General features: G+C 35.7%; 1 protein-coding gene across 3 annotated transcripts in view; it reads right to left on the bottom strand.

Annotated features, from left to right (window-relative positions):
- The window catches only part of CERKL (CERK like autophagy regulator), a 99277-nt gene that overhangs the window by 54270 nt on the left and 26986 nt on the right, over window positions 1–18021 (bottom strand). For all 3 annotated transcript variants that reach the window (XR_011472417.1, XM_070422642.1, XM_070422643.1), the window contains exon 2: window positions 7004–7240. Coding sequence is in view for 2 of the 3 variants with exons in the window: in XM_070422642.1 (XP_070278743.1) it covers window positions 7004–7240 (237 nt within the window). In the remaining variant the exon portion in view is untranslated. The remainder of the gene's footprint in view (window positions 1–7003; window positions 7241–18021) is intronic.

Raw genomic sequence — 18021 nt, 5'->3', positions numbered from 1 at the left:
GCAGGTGTGGCTCCTACCCAGTGAGGCATGTCCTGGGGGATGGTGGTGACACTCCACAGAGCGCAGTTTGAAACCACTACAGGAGGCAGACATCACGTGATCTCTGTTGGACAGAGTACTTCAAATGGGATTGGACTTCAGTATTTACATGTAAATGAGGTCATGCATATTTAATCAGTTTTCACATTACTATAATATATATTGCTAGTAAAAACATATTCAGAAGTGGCATGCGTGATTTTAATGTCAAACTCAACTGGTCATAAAACAAAGTCCCGAATCACTTTTTCAGTGCTTCAAGAGAGAAACTACCCGTATTTCAGAAATAATGCTCTTGCAGTAAATAACTTGTCCCTAAGGAGACAAGTGTTGCCAATTCAAAGAGTGCACAACCGAATGTCTGAAGCTATCATACTTTCGACATGTAACAACTGTTCGTTTTAAATAATCATTATAATGTTGATTTCCAGTTTATTTTTGCTTATAAGTACATCATTTGGCAGCACATCCAAGGAAAACTTCACATCATTCTGTTCTTCTGCTAAGAAAAAATCTTCCTGATTCACAGAAATATGATTGATGACATGGCTTGGATTTTTTTAAAGAACCCAAAATATATTGCACCAGGATTTTCTTATATAAGACAACATAAGTATTAAGCAAAAATCAATGTTTTTACAAAGCCTGAGTTTTGGCTATCAAGGAACGCATCCAATGAAGGCCAAATGATTATTACATGGAAAACAGATTTGACATCTAGTGGGAAACTAGAAAAAATTACTCACATGTAAATAATTTTTCCATTTTCCTTATTTTTCATAGCTGAAAACTGAGTGAGGCTGTTGAGTGAGAAGATAAGAGCAGGCTTCATTACAAGGACAAAATTTATTAAATAAATATGGCTCATTTATATTTGCCTATTTATAAAATTACCAGGTGGAAATGAAACAGAAAATTATCAGAAATAACTCAAGTGAGTGCTAAAAATACCCTTGTTAATTCTCTCTGGGTAACCATTAAGTATTATAAATAATATTCAATACCTACATATACCTGCAAAATTCAGTGGTCCTGTGCTATAAGGGTTCTTCTGTTTCCTTGATTATTTCTATTTTTTCGTTCCAGTTATCTTCTCTGCCTATTTTAATATATGAGTATCCCCAAGTCCTCTGCTTTTTTTAAACTCTGCACTACTTTCCTTGCAAGCTTTCATCTATTCCCATCACATTAGCTCTTCTTCTTCACCTTTTCATGTATTCTCAAATATAAATACGCTTTAAAGTATAGATTTCAGAGTCTAGAAGGTTGGTTGGTTCAGGATCCAGAAGAACTTGCAATTCACCATTTCTAGGAAACCCAAATATGCAGAGACTGTTCACACCCTAATTGAATAAAAATTAACATATCTAGTGTACACAAATGCTATATTTAAAGGTTGTGCATGTTTATCTTTGTATCACAGATGTAAAAAAAAAAAAAAAGCAGAAAAGACTTACATGAGTTTCACCACAATGACTATGTGTTAGGCTTATCACTCACTACATATCAGCCTTAATCAATCACATTTTTAAAAAATATATCTTTTTATTAATTTCAGAGAGGAAGGGAGAGGGAGAGAGAGATAGAAATATCAATGATGAGAGAGAATCATTGATTGGCTGCCTCCTGCATACTCCACACTTGGGATCGAGCCCACAACCGGGGCATGTGCCCTGACGGAGAATCAAACTGTGACCTCATGGTTCATAGGTCAATACTCAACCACTGAACCATGCCAGCTGGGCTCAATCACATTTTTTAAAGACCTGAATTTCTGAGTCAACGATCAATGTTTATGAACCTTACTAGTTTGTTCATATTTTCATTGTGATCTTTAATACATTTATAAACAAGTTTCCTTGTTTGTCCCCAAGGACAAAAGTGTTTTATACAGGATTATACCTCATTCATTTCTGTACTCCCAACACTTAACACAGTGCCTGCTACAAAACCTGTGTTGGATAAATTAACTTATATTACCTATTAGTGAATAAAGTTATGGTAACTTTTCTATTACTAAGAATTTAAAAAAAAAATGCTATGCTTAACTGTGTAAAATGACTTAACATATTTTCCAAGAAAAACAGAAACCATGCTGAAACTCCTCTTTTTTATATTTATAAACCCACTTTCTTCTGGTCAGTCTTTGTCAGTTAGCCTTGAAACTTAAAGTATTGGAAAGTTGCCGACCTTCTCCCCTTCTAGTATTGCCAATTTGTTCTTTCCTCAAAAATTCATCACATCTTATTCATTGCTCCAGTTTAGCATATTAATGCACATACTTGAAAGTAACCCAATACCCAAATATACTAAAATTATAATTGTTAGGCTAATTAAACTAAAAGATGAAGTTGATGTTTTCATGTTTTTCTTTTTTTAAAAATTAAATCTTTATTGTTCAGATTATTACATTTGTTCCTCTTTTTTTTCCCCATAACTCCCCTCCACCCAGTTCCCACCCCACCCTCCACCCTCACTCCCCACCCACTGTCCTCATCCATAGGTGCACGATTTTTGTCCAGTCTCTTCCCGCATCCCTCTTACCCCTTTCCTCCCCAAGAATAGTCAGTCCACTCCCTTTCTATGCCCCTGATTCTAATAGAGGGGGAAAGTGGGGAAAGATGTAAAAGGCTGGCAGGAAACAAATTCAATTTGCTGATTAAAGACAACATTCAATTAACAAATGCAAAAAAGTGTTGTTGTTTTTAATCTGCTGGTCTTGCCACAGCCCCGGTTAAAAGCAAGGTCTTGGATTTTAAATAGTGATGTCTAATATTCAATTGTACATCATTTTTATAGCCCACACTCCCACCCCTGGCCTCAAACTTAAGTCAAGTCTGCTTCAAACACAAATTCCTTGGGTGAGGACTTGAAAAATATAAAATTGGAAACCAAGGAACAATCACCATCTGTCAGACTTGATGCATGTAGTACAAAGCAGGGACATGGATGTGAGACAGGAAGGTAATCCACAAATAGACCAAACCCCATGGAAATCAGAACCAGAGAGGAAGACATGTATGGCATGTAGATTGAGCCAATTGTTTGTCTCTCAGATGACAGACACTTGAATGAACACCTAGATTACATGGAAGTGAAAGAAACATCAAGAAAAATGTTCTAAGACTGTAACCTTAAAAATGAAGTATAGGTGGAACATAATGTTTGGTAGAGAGCTTTGGAGCCTCCACCATTCATTTATGTAGGATGAAGGTGACACTGTCTTTGTGGGTCTCCAGAAGGAGGAGTTGGCTCCTCCCACAGGACCTGCTGAGTCCAATCGGGGGTACAGATGGATCAGACATTTATTCAGTCTTTTTTAGTTAGATTTCTTTATTTTTATTAGATAATTTCAATCCTGTTTTGTTTTTTTGGGTTTTTTTTGCTTGTCTACAGATATGTGCAAAAAAAATAAGACTAGACCACCTTCTTACAGCATACATAAGAATAAACTCAACACAGATTAAAGGCTTCATAGTAAGACTCAAAACCATAAAAATACTAGAAGAAAACATAGGCAGTAAAATCTAAGACAATTCTCATAGCAATATTTTTTCTGATATAGCTCCTCGGGCAAGGGAAACAAAAGGAAAAATAAATAAATGGGACTACATCAAACTAAAAAGTTTTTCATGGTGAAGGAAACCATCAATAAAATGAAAAGGCACCCCACTGAATGGGAGAACATATTCTCCAATAATACATCTATCTGATAAGGGGTTAGTATCTAAAGTTTATAAAGAACTTTTACAACACCAAACAATCCAATTAAAAACTGGGCAAAGGATTTGAATAGACACTTCTCCAAAGAAGATATACACATGGCCAATAGATATATGAAAAGATGTTCAACAGCACTAATCATCAGAGAAATGCAAATTAAAACCACAATGAGATATCACCTCACACCTGTCATAATGGCTATCATCAATAAATCAACAAACAAGTGTTGGTGAGGATGTGGAGAAAAGGGAACTCTAGTGCACTGTTAATGGGAATGAAGATTGGTTCAAACACTATGGAAAACAGTATGGAGTGTCCTCAAAAAATTAGAAATGGAATTGCCTTATAACCCAGCAATTCCACTTCGGGAATATAGCTGAAGAAACCCAAAACATTAATTTAAAAGAATATATGCACCCCTATGTTGACTGCAGCATTATTTACAATAGCCAAGAGACTATGGAAACAACTCAAGTGCCCATCAATAGACAAGTGGATCAATCTATTTTATTTTAATCAATAACTCACTCTGTACTCCAGAACCATGCCAGAGAATATGACCCCATATATTATAGTACCTTTAACTCTTATCAAAATCAAAGGTACAAAAGCAACATTCCCAAAAGATGAGTGCCTAAAATATATGTAATTCACCTAGATTTTAACCCTAGACCAGTGATGGTGAACCTATGACACGCGTGTCAGAGGTGACATGCGAACTCAATTTTTTGGCTGATTTTTCTTTGTTAAATGGCATTTAAATATATAAAATAAATATCAAAAATATAAGTCTTTGTTTTACTATGCTTGCAAATACCAAAAAGTTTCTATATGTGACACGACACCAGAGTTAAGTTAGGGTTTTTCAAAATGCTGACACGCCAAACTCAAAAGGTTCGCCATCACTGCCCTAGACCAAGCCAAAACATCGTTCATTAAGATGAAATAAAAAATTGAACACTGTTTTGGATTTTTTTTCAACAGGCTCCTCTATTCCTATAAAAGTGCTCTTACTAAATTAAACTTTGTTGTGATGTCCTATGCTTACTCACTATTGATTTTATGGGTGACATATATTGAGGACATTGCCCCTCACACCTCACTCAGCTAGCTCTTCATAAGCTCCATGAGAAAAGGTATCCTCAGACCTTCAGTGCAAGAGCTGTGCCTCTCCTAAAATGACACATTCTTATTTTATAGACCAGGCAAGTCTCAGGAGTACCTGCCAATGTTAGAAAATTTTATTAAATTGATCTTAATAATGTTTCATTTTTATTTTAGATTTTAAAAATCTCTTCTGACATGAATTTAAAATAACACCATGAAAGACCCACTGTTACAGTGGAATGCTCTAAGTTAAATATACAGGGTGGGGCAAATGTAGATTTACCGTTGTTCAAATGGAAAATAATATAATTGTAAATAATAACGCAAGAATAAACTCTGTGTTTTGTGTAGTCACAAATGTACTGGTAAACCTACTTTTGCCGTGTGTGTGTGTGTGTGTGTGTGTGTGTGTGTGTGTACATATATATATATGTGTGTATATATATTTTTTTTCTCTATTTTCAGGGAGATGAAACCAAGCCTTCTGTGGTTTTCTATCTTCTTAAAAGGATCAGGTTTCCTAGAAGGTTCCAAAGGGGCTAACAAGGAAGCATAGGGGCCTTAGTAACAGGATCACCTAGTTTTACTATGTCACATCAGCTTATCTTTTATAGGTGTAACCTATCAGTTGGCTGCCCTTGACCAACTTAGGTCCTCAGTCTTTTTTTTTTTCCCCAATTACATTTGACATTGAAAATTATTTTATATTAGTTTCAGGTGTAGAGCATAGAGGTTAGACATTTTTATAATTTGTGAAGTGATCCTCCCAATAAGTCTAGGATGCACCTGGCACCACACCCAGTCTTCTTAATTAATGATGCCTGGCCTGAAACAGTCTAACATCACCATGTGCCTGCTTTTGTCTGGCACCCATCTCTGTCCTGTGTCATCTTCCTCCAAACTGCACCACCAACCACACCAGCTGCCTCTACCCTCATCAATCTGGCAAACAGAAAGAAATGAGCTAAAAAGAAAGCAAGGCTTACAAATCTATGAGGGGAAAAAATCCCAAAACTCAGTTTGGTTATTTAACAAGATACATTCTAAAAATCCAAGTTGCACCGTGTTTGAATTCATGCATTATATTTAGGACATAAAATACAAGTAACATATTTTCAGATACATTGACTTCATTAGGAGTTAATATTCTAGTAAATATGTTCTTCTCTCTGGTTATTTAACTTTAGAAAAATCTATCCTGAAATAAACAATTTAAATATTATCTGTAAAAAAGCTGTTATTCTCAAGCCACACAGTACATATATGCACTTGCCATCATTGTATCAGTATAAGGAAAATAAATTCTAATATAAACTCGAGACATTAATAGAAAAATAAATATGCTTTCAAAAACAACTCTCAACTGAACTGAATTATTTAAGAACTGTTATTTCAGATTATCGAAGCTTCTGCATAGAAATGGTCATTCAAGAGTTACTTCCTGCCCTAACCAGTTTGGTTCAGTGGATAGAGTATCAGCCTGTGAACTGAAGGGTCCCAGGTTCGATTCCAGTCAAGGGCATGTACCTTGGTTGCTGGCTCAATTCCCCAGTAGGGGGCGTTCAGGATGCAGCTGATAAATGTTTTTCTCTCATCGATGTTTCTAACTCTCTATCCCTCTCCCTTCCTCTCTGTAAAATCAATAAAAATATTTTTTTAAAAAAGAGTTACTTCCTAACTCATTCTATGAGGCCAGCATTATCCCGATACCAAAGCCAGACAAAGATACTACAATGAAAAAAAACAAAAACCCACTACAGACCAATATCTCTTATGGATAATGATGCAAACTCCTCAACGAAATACCAGCAAAGAAAATTCAATAACATATTAAAAGAATACATCATGACCAAGTGGGATTTATTCCTGTATTGGAAGGATGGTTCAACATATGAAAATGTAATTCACCACATTAACAAAATGAAAGAAAAACCATATGATCTCAATCTATATAGAAAAAGCATGTGACAAAATGTAATGCCCTTTCACGCATAAAACACTCAACAAATTAGGATTAGAAGGAAACTATATCAACATAAGAGTTTCTGTGCTCATAAATACAATACCATGTTTAGATTAATAACTCACATCAAGGAAACTAGACTCATTAAAAATTCCCATAAGGAGTACTTACCTGCCAAAATTTTCTTGAACTGTCGAAACCATATGTTGCAGTGGTCTTCACTTAAATTAATGAGATCGAGTGTAGAATCCTTTAATTTATTTTGTTCCTTTTTTAAACAGATGAAGAGTGTGATACCCAATAAAGTGCCATGTCCACTAGCAAAATAACGCCGTTTCAGTTTGACAGAGAATATGTCCTTGAGTTCAATAAGTTCTTCTTTACATAGCAAGTCATACTTGGAATCACCTGAAAAGAAATTAAGTTTTCCAATCAAAACCACTGTGTTCATATCTCCCATGTACAAATCATAGTAAAAACTCCGAAAATCTTTCTCATTAGTAATCTTTCTGATTGTCCTTTATGTCAATCTGCATATAAGACCGGGAGGAAAGACAAGAAAAATTGGGTCTGTTTTCCCAAGAATTAAAAATAGAAAAATAGAAGACAGTCTCTGCCACTCAAGGCCTAGGACATTCAAAACCTGAGGATAAGAACATAAAGCAGCATTTCGGCAATAAAAATGAGTTTCCCACAGGAGGCTCTGTGCTGCTAATATGGGCAAAGTAGTGGAAAGAACAGATTGCACTAACAGGACTGGGTTTATGACAGGTTGCTGAAGGCAACATTTAAAGGAAAGAAAATGTGCATTCTAGGTAAAGTAACACATGTACAAAAAAAGGCAGAGTAAGATTGTCATGATTAGAAAGTATGAATCCCTGCTGATCTAGAAAGAAGGTTCCACTGGAATGTTACCCCAATCAGACTTCATTTTATAGAGGCTTGAAATTTTATTGTTTAACCACAGATCAGAAAATAATTATAGTAGTAAAGGACCCTTCCAATTGACTCTCAAAGTAGGAGTGTCCTTTTACTTCTGCAAAAGTACTTCTAAAACTTCTACTCTGGCCAACATGGAATTGCAGACACTGATTTTACCTTCCGTCTGAAACAACTTAAAAAACATACAAGATAGCTGAAGCTTCCGTTCTCACATGTCATACGAGAGGTGGCACAGAACAGTGATTGCTGAGAAAAGGGCAGCAAAGGAGCCGTATGATTGCCCCAGCTGACTCCTTGAGAGGTTTCTAGGCCACTGTAGGGCACCCATGGGAGAGCTTGTTGAATCTCTCGTGGGCTGAGAAGTTCGGAGTCTAGGAAAGCCAAGACGACCACAGTGCACTGGGCACATTACTGGAGAGGAGCGGGCTGCACAGAGAGAGAACTCTGTTGATCTGCAGAGGTGCCCCTTGAATCTTCAGCTGAGCATGGATCAGCATATGTGCGAGGCCAGGGGAAGGACCGCCCAAAGGATTAAAGGGAACAATGCTCAGAGATCCCACCGGTGAAGAAATGTTGAAATTCGCAGGACATTAGGGAGAGTACTTCGAAGAGTTCTGTCTCATTAGTGAGCTGACTAATGCCTGCATTCATTCCACCCAACAAATCTAAAAAGCAGGTCTCAAAAGGAATCAACTGTTTCCAAGTAACTTAACTATATTCTAGAGCAAACCTCAAGAATATTTTTAGGAATACCAAAATAATCAGTAAGTCTACATGGTAAAATTCAAAATATCTCCCTGTAAATCAAAAATTACTATGAATGTAAATAAACAGAAAAATACGACACACGATAGGAGAAAAAGTAATCAATAGAAACCAATGCAGAAATGACAACAGTGCTGAAACAGCCCCAGAAAGCAGAGACCTTGCTCAGCTCCCTTAGCCCTTAAGCAGGCTCAACGATATTCTTAGACTGGAGTATTTTTATTTATTAAAAGAGTTTCCTCCACACATGTATATTATGTTATTTAGACAGGACATCTTCCAGACATCCTTCCGGACAAAGCCATGGTGGTGGGGGCCGAGGCAGAGGCAGTTAGGGGCAATCAGGCCGGCAGGCAAGTGAATGGTTAGGAGCCAGTGGTCCCGGATTGCGAGAAAGATGTCTGACTGCCGGGTTAGGCCCGATCCTGCAGTCAGACATCCCCCGAGGGGTTCCGGACTGGAGAGGGTGCAGGCTGGGCTGAGGGAACCCCCCACCCCACCCCCATGCACAAATTTCATGCACTGGGCCTCTAGTACTTTATAAAGCTATAATAATGAAAACATTTGAATTATATAAGTGACGGGTCTAATGAAACAACACTCATATACATTTTAAATGTCACTAATGGGACAATAATGTCATCTCAGTTCAGTCGGAAATACTGAGTAAATGGTGATTTAGAACTAGTTAATCTTTTTAAAAAGAAAAGAAAAAACAGAGCCCTACATCTTAATATACACCAATATATCTAGATTAGATAAAACTATGTATAACCATAAGTTAGTAAAGCCCAAAGCATGACAGTATAGGCAGATATACAGAGACTGAAATATTTAACATAAAAGTTATTTAATGCCTATAAAGTCCTAGAGACCCATAAATAGAAATCACAAGCAAAGGTGGCCAACTGGGCAGAAATATGTGCAACATATGACAGTTAAATAATCTATTTAATCAAGGAAAGAAACACTTTGGTGGGAAAGTACATAAAAGACCCAAGACAGGCATTTCACAAAAGAAGAAATGCAAATCGACCAATGAACATATGAGAAAGTTCAATCTAATTAGTAATCAAAGAAATGCAAATCAACACAACAAGATACCATTTTTTGCCTTTTAGATTGGCACCAGATCAAAAATAATGCTCAATGACGGTTTGGGTACCAGTGCTGGTGGGAATGCAAAAATGGTAACTGCTGGAGAACAAGTTGGAAATAGGTATCAAAAGATTTCAAAATGTTAATTGCAGCAGTATTTATAATAGCAAACGACTTGAAGCAATATTCACGTTCTTCAATAGGAAGATGGTTGAATTAGTCTTCCACAACTCATAAATGAGCAAATTAGATCTGCGTTCTGATATGGAAAGGTATTCGTGTTAAGAGATATAAATTAGTGGAATAAAAGCAGTTATAAAGAAACCTGAGGGATTTGACCTCACTTCCATTAAAAGTAGAAAAGAAATAAATCCAGTGGAAAACACACAACAAACTTAACATTGGTTACCTATTAAAAGAGAGAAATGCTGTAGAGAGTATGAAATTAATATTTTCTTATAAACCTCCATAATTTTCCCTTTCTGTAATCAGCATTATATTTTACTAGAGGCCCGGTGCACGAAATTTGTGCAAGGGGCTCAGCCCTGGCAGCCCCAGCTGCCTTGGCCCTCACAGCCCGGGCTGCCACCTTTGCCCTCGCAGCAGTCCCAGCTGCCAGTTGGCCCTGTGGCTCCACCCCCCACCGCCCCCCGTCCACTGGTGGTTCCGGAAGGTCATTCCAGAAGGTCGTCTAATTAGCATATTAGCTCTTTATTATATAGGATACTTTTTACAAATGTATAAAAGGGAAAACGCTTTAAAATAGGCATCTTTTTGATCCAGTGATTTACTTCCAGTAATTTACTCTAAGAAAATAAATAATGTGCACAATTTAGCTAAAAGAATGCTTACCCAGGCATTATATGAGTGAAACTTGGAAACAAGCTAAATGTGCAATAACAGAGTGTTGAATCTGTAAAATAAATATATTCATAAAACAGAATGCTATTCAGCCATTAAAATTTAGAAACCTGACTAGAAAATTATCTAAAATAGTATAGTACAATTCCATTACTGTTTTGGATATACTTATTGAATACATAATGTATGTGTAATGTATTTTCATATGCACATATATATGAATGTGCATATGAAAAATTGGAAGGATAGTGAGATTGTGATATAGTTTGTGTATATGAATTTAAAATTTTTCTACAAAAATATTTCTGCAATTAATTGAAAGATTATTTCCTTTGCTCATCCTAAAATAGTTCCTGATCATATTACTTATTCTAATTTTTAAAAGTCCATTCCCTAAAAAGAGTAGCTAATATTTAATGAGAATATGCTATATGCCAGACATTGCCCTAAGAACTTTATGTGTATTATCTCTTTTAATCCTAACAACAACCCTATGTAGTAGATGCAATTTCCTAAAAAGAGAAGAAATTCAGGACAGAGTTTAAGTAACTTTCCCATGGTCTTACATCTGGTAGGAGGCAGATCCAAGATTTAAATCCAAGCCCTTTGGCTGGTCTTCACAACTCCTTACCAATGTTGAACGGGAAGTAAGGACCTTCAAGTAAATACACACACTCTCATCAGACCCTCTGGCTCTGATTGAAATAGTCAAAGTTAAAAGATTTGGCCAACCATTGTTGTCTCTAAGTCAGCAGTTCTCAACCTGTGGGTCGTGACCCCTTTGGGGGTCGAACGACCCTTTCACAGGGATTGCCTAAGACCATCCTGCATATCAGATATTTACATTACGATTCATAACAGTAGCAGCATTACAGTTATGAAGTAGCAACGAAAATAATTTTATGGCTGGATCACAACATGAGGAACTGTATTTAAAGGGCCAGAAGGTTGAGAACCACTGCTAAGTAGTCCTTAGGAAAAGCGTAAGACAACAAATGTGTCATCCTGGCTGGTGTGGCTCAGTTGGTTGAGCACTGTCCCATGCACCAAAAGGCCACAGTTCAATTCCCAATCAGGGCACTTGCCTGGGCTTCAGGCTCAATTCCCATTTGGGGGCCTGTAGGAGGCAGTGGATCCATGTCTCTCTCCCTTTCTCTCTCTCTCTCTTTTTCTTTCTTTCTTTCTTTCTCCTTTCTCTCTCTCTCTCTCTCTCTTTCTCTCTCATCAATTTTTAAATATGTGTCAATTAATGAGTAGTATTGAGGTGTCCTTCAAGGAGATGGAATGTTAGATTGCAGCAACAGGGAGCTCCCAGAAATAATTCTGAAAATTTCCATAATTCTCTGAAAGGTTATTTCCTGCTTTCCCTGCTCAGGCTTCCAATTTCTTTTTCCTCATTTGCCCACAAATTCAAATTTGGAGTTTTTACATAAATGATCTCTGCCAGTGTGACAAGAAGAGACAAGAAGAAGAAACAAATTTAGAACAAACATTTTGTTTCTACTTGAAAGGAAAAAAAGGATAATATATTTATGAATAAAATGGGTTTTACCAATTTCTAACTATAGGCAAATGTTCTTCGGGAGCTATATAAATCTCTCAGCTGCCAACTTCCTGTGTAGAAACTCTGATGTATTATTTATTTCTGCAACGTTAATCATTTCCATTACATGAGTAAATCTGCCCAGTTCTCTCTAATCAAGGGATTCACTTGACTGTCAATATAGCTTTTATAACATGTGAAGATATGTATAATATTAGTTTTAGATGAAATTGTTTTCTCATTTAGAATATGGTCTTCAGGAATAAAGTATGTTCGATTCTGTGAATTTGAATTTAAAGTGTTTTCATTTGAAGGCTTAGAACTGTCTAGCTATTGTTTAATCGCTCATCAGATTAGGTGGTGCTTTTCTAGTCTCTGTTTGGTTTTTGAAGTTCCTACCATATGATACGAGCAGCTGACCAGCTGGCTCCGGGGGGCAGCAGGACCTTGGTTTCCTTGACTTGAAAGAGAGCTCAGGCCAAAGGTCCTCAGGTTTCTCGTTGGGAAGCCCTCAGGCTAACCCTCAGTGAAGTTGAAGGTTCTGGAAATCATCTGACAGGATAAACTGAAAATCTAAGAAGGTCACTGTTTCTCTCCTCAACCCCCATGCCAAAACACTTACTCTTAGAATACACAAATATTTATGAGAAGATTAAAGGGGGCGGAGGAGAAAGAAACCACATTAAGAGAGAAGACTATTGTCTATACAAATTGGGCACTTATATACACCCCTTTGTAGCAGTAACTTAAGAATGAGTTAGATTCACTTTATTCTCCATGTGAAACAGAAAAATACTGCTTTTCATTTATAAATGATTTTATTTATAAATTTATAAATGCTGACAAAAATGTAGGTTTTATATCTCTGCTTAATTCTTCACCTGTGAGATAGCTGCTCTGATCCCCGATTTAGCCACCTGTTATAGTACAACTAGTTTCTGCCACAAATAAAAGCAAATATTTTCATAATTGTACGCAAAAGCCACAATTCCATGTACAACTTAAGACATACAGGCAGTATGTTAAAAGAGGAGTTAAAAATAAAAAACATAATTTGGGGGCATGTATTTTAAATATAACTTTAATTTTATATTAATGTAAAATATACCTTAATTGGTAAAAAAAATATAAAGTAGAACTTGATTCATAAATTGACACTTGATAACAGTAGATAAAGATATGGAAATCATCTATGGCCACTTTTCCTTAGAGATGATAAGAATTAAAGCCTTACAGATGATATATAATTTTGCATTGTGGTATGTGTTTTACTATTTGAAATCTACGGGTTCATTTCTATTGTATTGGTTCTAGCTAGTTGTTTCAGAACATTAACTGTCCTCTCACATTACTTACAGAGATACTGGGGACCATCTGTTCTTGCAGGGGATTTAAGTATACATCTATTGGATATCATGCTATTTATTTAATTCAGCACCCACTTCCTATTGTTGTATTTTCTTGGGGGAAAAAGTCAATTTAATTACATGGAATAAAGATAACCTCTCCTGGCAGGTTACCCTGTCACCATGAGAGCAAAGCAGAACCTGCCTAAAGTAGGTTACAGTGGTTAACAAGGAGAGTAAAACCAACAACACTTAAGAATATTTAGCAAAGGTTTAACAAAAATAGAACAGTGAATGGAACTTTAAAAAAAATATTACTGTAAGCCTAGGGCTTGTCTAAATCAATCTTGGCACATCTGTCTGATGCAGACCGTAAACAGGATTAGAGCTGGATTTATCTGCTTGGCGCTAATTGTGCTCACAGTTTCTGCACATGTCCACTCTTTCAAACACTGCCTGGAAAACAAGCCTGCCTGAGAGATGACTCCCACAGCACAGTGTATACACACACGGTATATTAGATGGTTAAGCAATGTGATGTCTAACAATTTTTTTTTTTTTTGGCTCTTCAGAATTACTTATCTAATCCCCTAATTAAAAATACAAAATTCTGTTTGAATACACCACATACTGAGATAAATCTGTGAAGCAAGGGACCAATAAATTTGAATACACTTTAATTGTAAGAAGAAAACACAATTTAATTGTTAATAATCAGGTTAAACTAGGGTTTAAACAAATAGGGCTGCTCCTGTTGCTTACTGAAAAACCATCACAATGCATTATTATCTTTAAGAATTATGACATAGAATTTATTAGCAGAAAGGTTTAAGTTTCTAAATATATATATATCAAGAGTGACAAGAAAAAGTATTTTATCTAGTAAAAGAAGTAGAGGCAACTTTAAATTTATCATTTACAGAAAGAAATCAAGAAGCAGAGAGAAATTGATACTCAAATACTCAAAATAAAAAATTATATTTTATCACACCAAATTAAAAAAATCAATGATCAATTTCTATCTGTAATTTTTTCCCCACTAAGTCATGTGTAAACAGCTTAGATACTTCTCTTAAGAATTTAAGCACTTGAAGATATTTTTTTTTTGCATGAAATCCAAAATGAACTTAAATATTGTTCTTGGGGTTGAGGATTTGAAATGTAGACAATAAACATGTAATACAAGTCAACATTTAATGCCTATGATACAAAGTGATATTAGCAATTTTAAATCATGAAGTCTATGCCCAATCATAAATACCACATAAAATCTATTTTAACAAACAGTATAATTGAGAATTTAAGCTGACTTCCAATCACAGGCAATTTTCTGTTCTAAAGCTTTTTTCTTGATATATTACTTATTCATGTTCCAAATATCTCAGTGAGCTTTCAGAAACCAGCTTTCCCCCGAAAACTTCTACCATTAATAAAAGGTATGTGTATACTTATACTGTTGTTTTATACCGACAAATAATAGGAAAAATTGGCAACTTAAGTCCATCATTTAAATACTTACACCAAAACAGCTTCATCAGCAATTCTCAGTGTGTGGTCTTAGAGGATATACAGGGTCACACTGACTTTTATCAGAATATTTTCTTTTTTCACCATGTTAGCATTTGCACTAATGATGCAAAGGCAATAGTGGTTAAAATTCTTGGTATGTGAATAAAGGCAATGACATCAAATTTTACTACTAATTATTGCCTTCTTTATCAACTCAAATTCAATTTTTAAAAAAAGTTTAACTTAACTATTCTTGATGAACAGTTCTGACACTTTAATTTTTTTAACTTTTAAAAATCTCTAGGCTTGAGTATATTTCTTTTTACTATTATGTGTGATGAAGTGAGAAATATGCACAAAGAATTTATGCCACATATAAAAGGAATGGTTCTCTCCAAGAAAAGCACTTACACCATTTTAGTTGCAGCTGAACTAGCTAGTTTTTGTGGAAAACCATTTTTATTTGAGAGATCAACTAACAGACTATGGTATTCAGATGCGAGTATTTGGCAAACATTTCCTGGGAAATGAGAAGAGTCAGCTAGTCAGACAAGAAAAAACAACTGAGAATGTTTGTTGCCAATGATGAAATTCAAGCTTTAAAGCAAAAATTAGAATTTAAAAAATTTGTGTTTGCTACATGAACTTGACAGATTCCCAATACTTAAAGAACTTTCTGATGAGACTGGCAGTGATATTAGTGTATTTAATATATTTTAAATATTGTATAATGAAATGTGTCAATGTCTGGAAGCTCTTTTTAACTCAGTACACCAATTTTCCAAATAGCCAGTGCAGGATGTTATAAAATCGTGCATGAGTAAAATATTCATTCAAAGTGCAAGACATGCCTATAAATTTTCACCTAGACTACAAAAGGTAGTAAGTTTTCCAATTCTGCATTGTAACTAACCTTTAAGATATGAGCACTTAAGTTATGTTGTTGTATCAAAGAAAGATAACCACAACTATCTGAAAACATTATTAAAATATTTTCCTAAACTCACATCTGTGTGAAACTGGATTTTCCTTATATACTTTAACCAAAGAACATATTCACAAGAGATTGAATGAAGATGCAATCTTAAGAATTCAGCTGTCTTTTATTAAGTCTTATGGTAAAGGTATGACTTCTATTCAATAGAGTAATCTTAATTTAAAAAATTTTTCTATTAGAGCCCAGCCAGTGTGCTCAGTGGCTGAGTGTCAACCCTCCAACCAGGAGGTTATGGTTCGATCCCTGGTCAGGGCACGTGCACGGGTTTCTGGCTCGATCCCCAGTAGGGAGCATGCGGGCGGCAGCTGATCAATGGTTTTCTCTTATCATTCATGTTTCTATCCCCCTCCTTTCCTCTCTCTGAAATCAATAAAAATATATTTAAAAATAAAGATTTACAAAAATATAAAAATAGTAAAGTGGCATTGCTTCTTTGATGTTTTTATAAAATACTTTAAAAAATATATTAAAATGCAATAAACATATTACGGTTATTTTAATGAATTAATATTTTAAATGTTTACTTAATTTCTACTACAATAAATATTAATGACTATAACTTACATAAACATAAGCTCTTTGTGGTTTCTAATAATTTAAGAGTATAAAGGGTCCCCAAGACCAAAAGCTTGAGAACCCATGGTAGGTAGCTTCGTGGAGATAGGCATAACCTTAAGAAAACACAGCCAGAAGATGGCATGATTCAAGCATTTTATCCTTCACCACCTTGTGTCAAATAACTAAGATTTTATTACATTAATATTTTAGACTATCTATGCAACAAGTCCCTATTATATCTGCAACATAGTAAAAACACTTCAAAATTCATATTCTATATTTCATATTAATATTTCACATTCTATAGCCTGAGTTTATCATGCAATGCCATTTTCACCTCAGCAAAGGTACTATGTGCTACTTGTGTGGAGACTATTTATTCCTTGATTTTACTATCTATATATTTGCCTCTGTCATTTTTTATATCTACTTCCATCCCAATTCCATAGGAAAATCACACATGGGGCATCTCCGAGAATGACAACGACAGAAAATATGGCCTTATTTGATTCTTCTTAGTCTTATAATCTAGTCATTTTTGGCATGACCAGTTCAGGTATGTATATGAGTTCATATGTAATATATAGTTCATATACAGCATACCAGATGATCTTTGTTCAGATTCCCCCATGAACCTCAAAGGTATGGTAATTGGTCTTTTTCTAGTTTCTCAGCAATTCGGTTCAACAATATCTCCCTCATCTTCCTCATCTCTAAGCTCTGTATCCCAGAACTTAGCTCAATTCTTCAAACACAGGCTAGCCTTTCCATAAAAGTTTGTTGCTGACTGTATTTACAATCAATCAGATAATATCTTAACCATACTATATGCATTTCTACCTCTGAACCTTTGCTCCTTCATTCCCAGCAAAGCCTTTTGACTCCAATCTTTTCAAACATTAACCATCTGTCCAAACACTGGTAAGCCCCTCCTCCAAGAGACATCCTTCATTTCCCAGTTCCTCTCAACTCCTACAACACAGTGCTACTCAGCTGAGATTTAGTCAGATATGAGAAGTTCCTAAGGTACCAGAAGGTGAAGACATTAAGTCTTTGAAAATCTCTTATGGTTATATGTATTTTTTTCCATACTAATTAAATATGGTTTTCAAAAATGGTGGTGGGAGGAAAGGGTTAGAGAAAGATAAGACTGTAATAGTTGAGGGTAAGCCCAAAGGTGTCCTTTCATTTAACATATTTGAACACCTACTACATTCCAGGCAACTTCTGTGTATATATTAAAATTATCCTATTAATATAACAATTTTCATAAAGGTTGAGTTCTTTATCTTTCTGGCCCAGAAGTTACTGGACTGTGGAAATAGGACTTGATCTAAGCCACAATAATGGCTTCTATTGCCACCGTCTAAGGACAATGCCTGGGCTTCCTGCTAGATATAGGCCCTTCCATCTCAGTCCAAGCTGACTCACTGACACTCATTTCTTCTGAGGACCTTAAAGATAGCCACACTGACCTTGCTTTCACCTCCACCACTACTATCAACCAATGCCCTCCCTGCCTGTGTCGATCAGATCCCCTTGACTTAACAGCAGTCGCAGTGACGATGCC

Source organism: Myotis yumanensis, unplaced genomic scaffold (assembly GCF_028538775.1).
Source record: "Myotis yumanensis isolate MYYU_CA2020_CCGP unplaced genomic scaffold, mMyoYum1.0.hap1 SCAF_8, whole genome shotgun sequence".
NCBI classification, from domain to species: domain Eukaryota; kingdom Metazoa; phylum Chordata; class Mammalia; order Chiroptera; family Vespertilionidae; genus Myotis; species Myotis yumanensis.
Note: the sequence above shows the minus strand (reverse complement) of the source record. Positions and strands in the feature narration are given on the sequence as shown.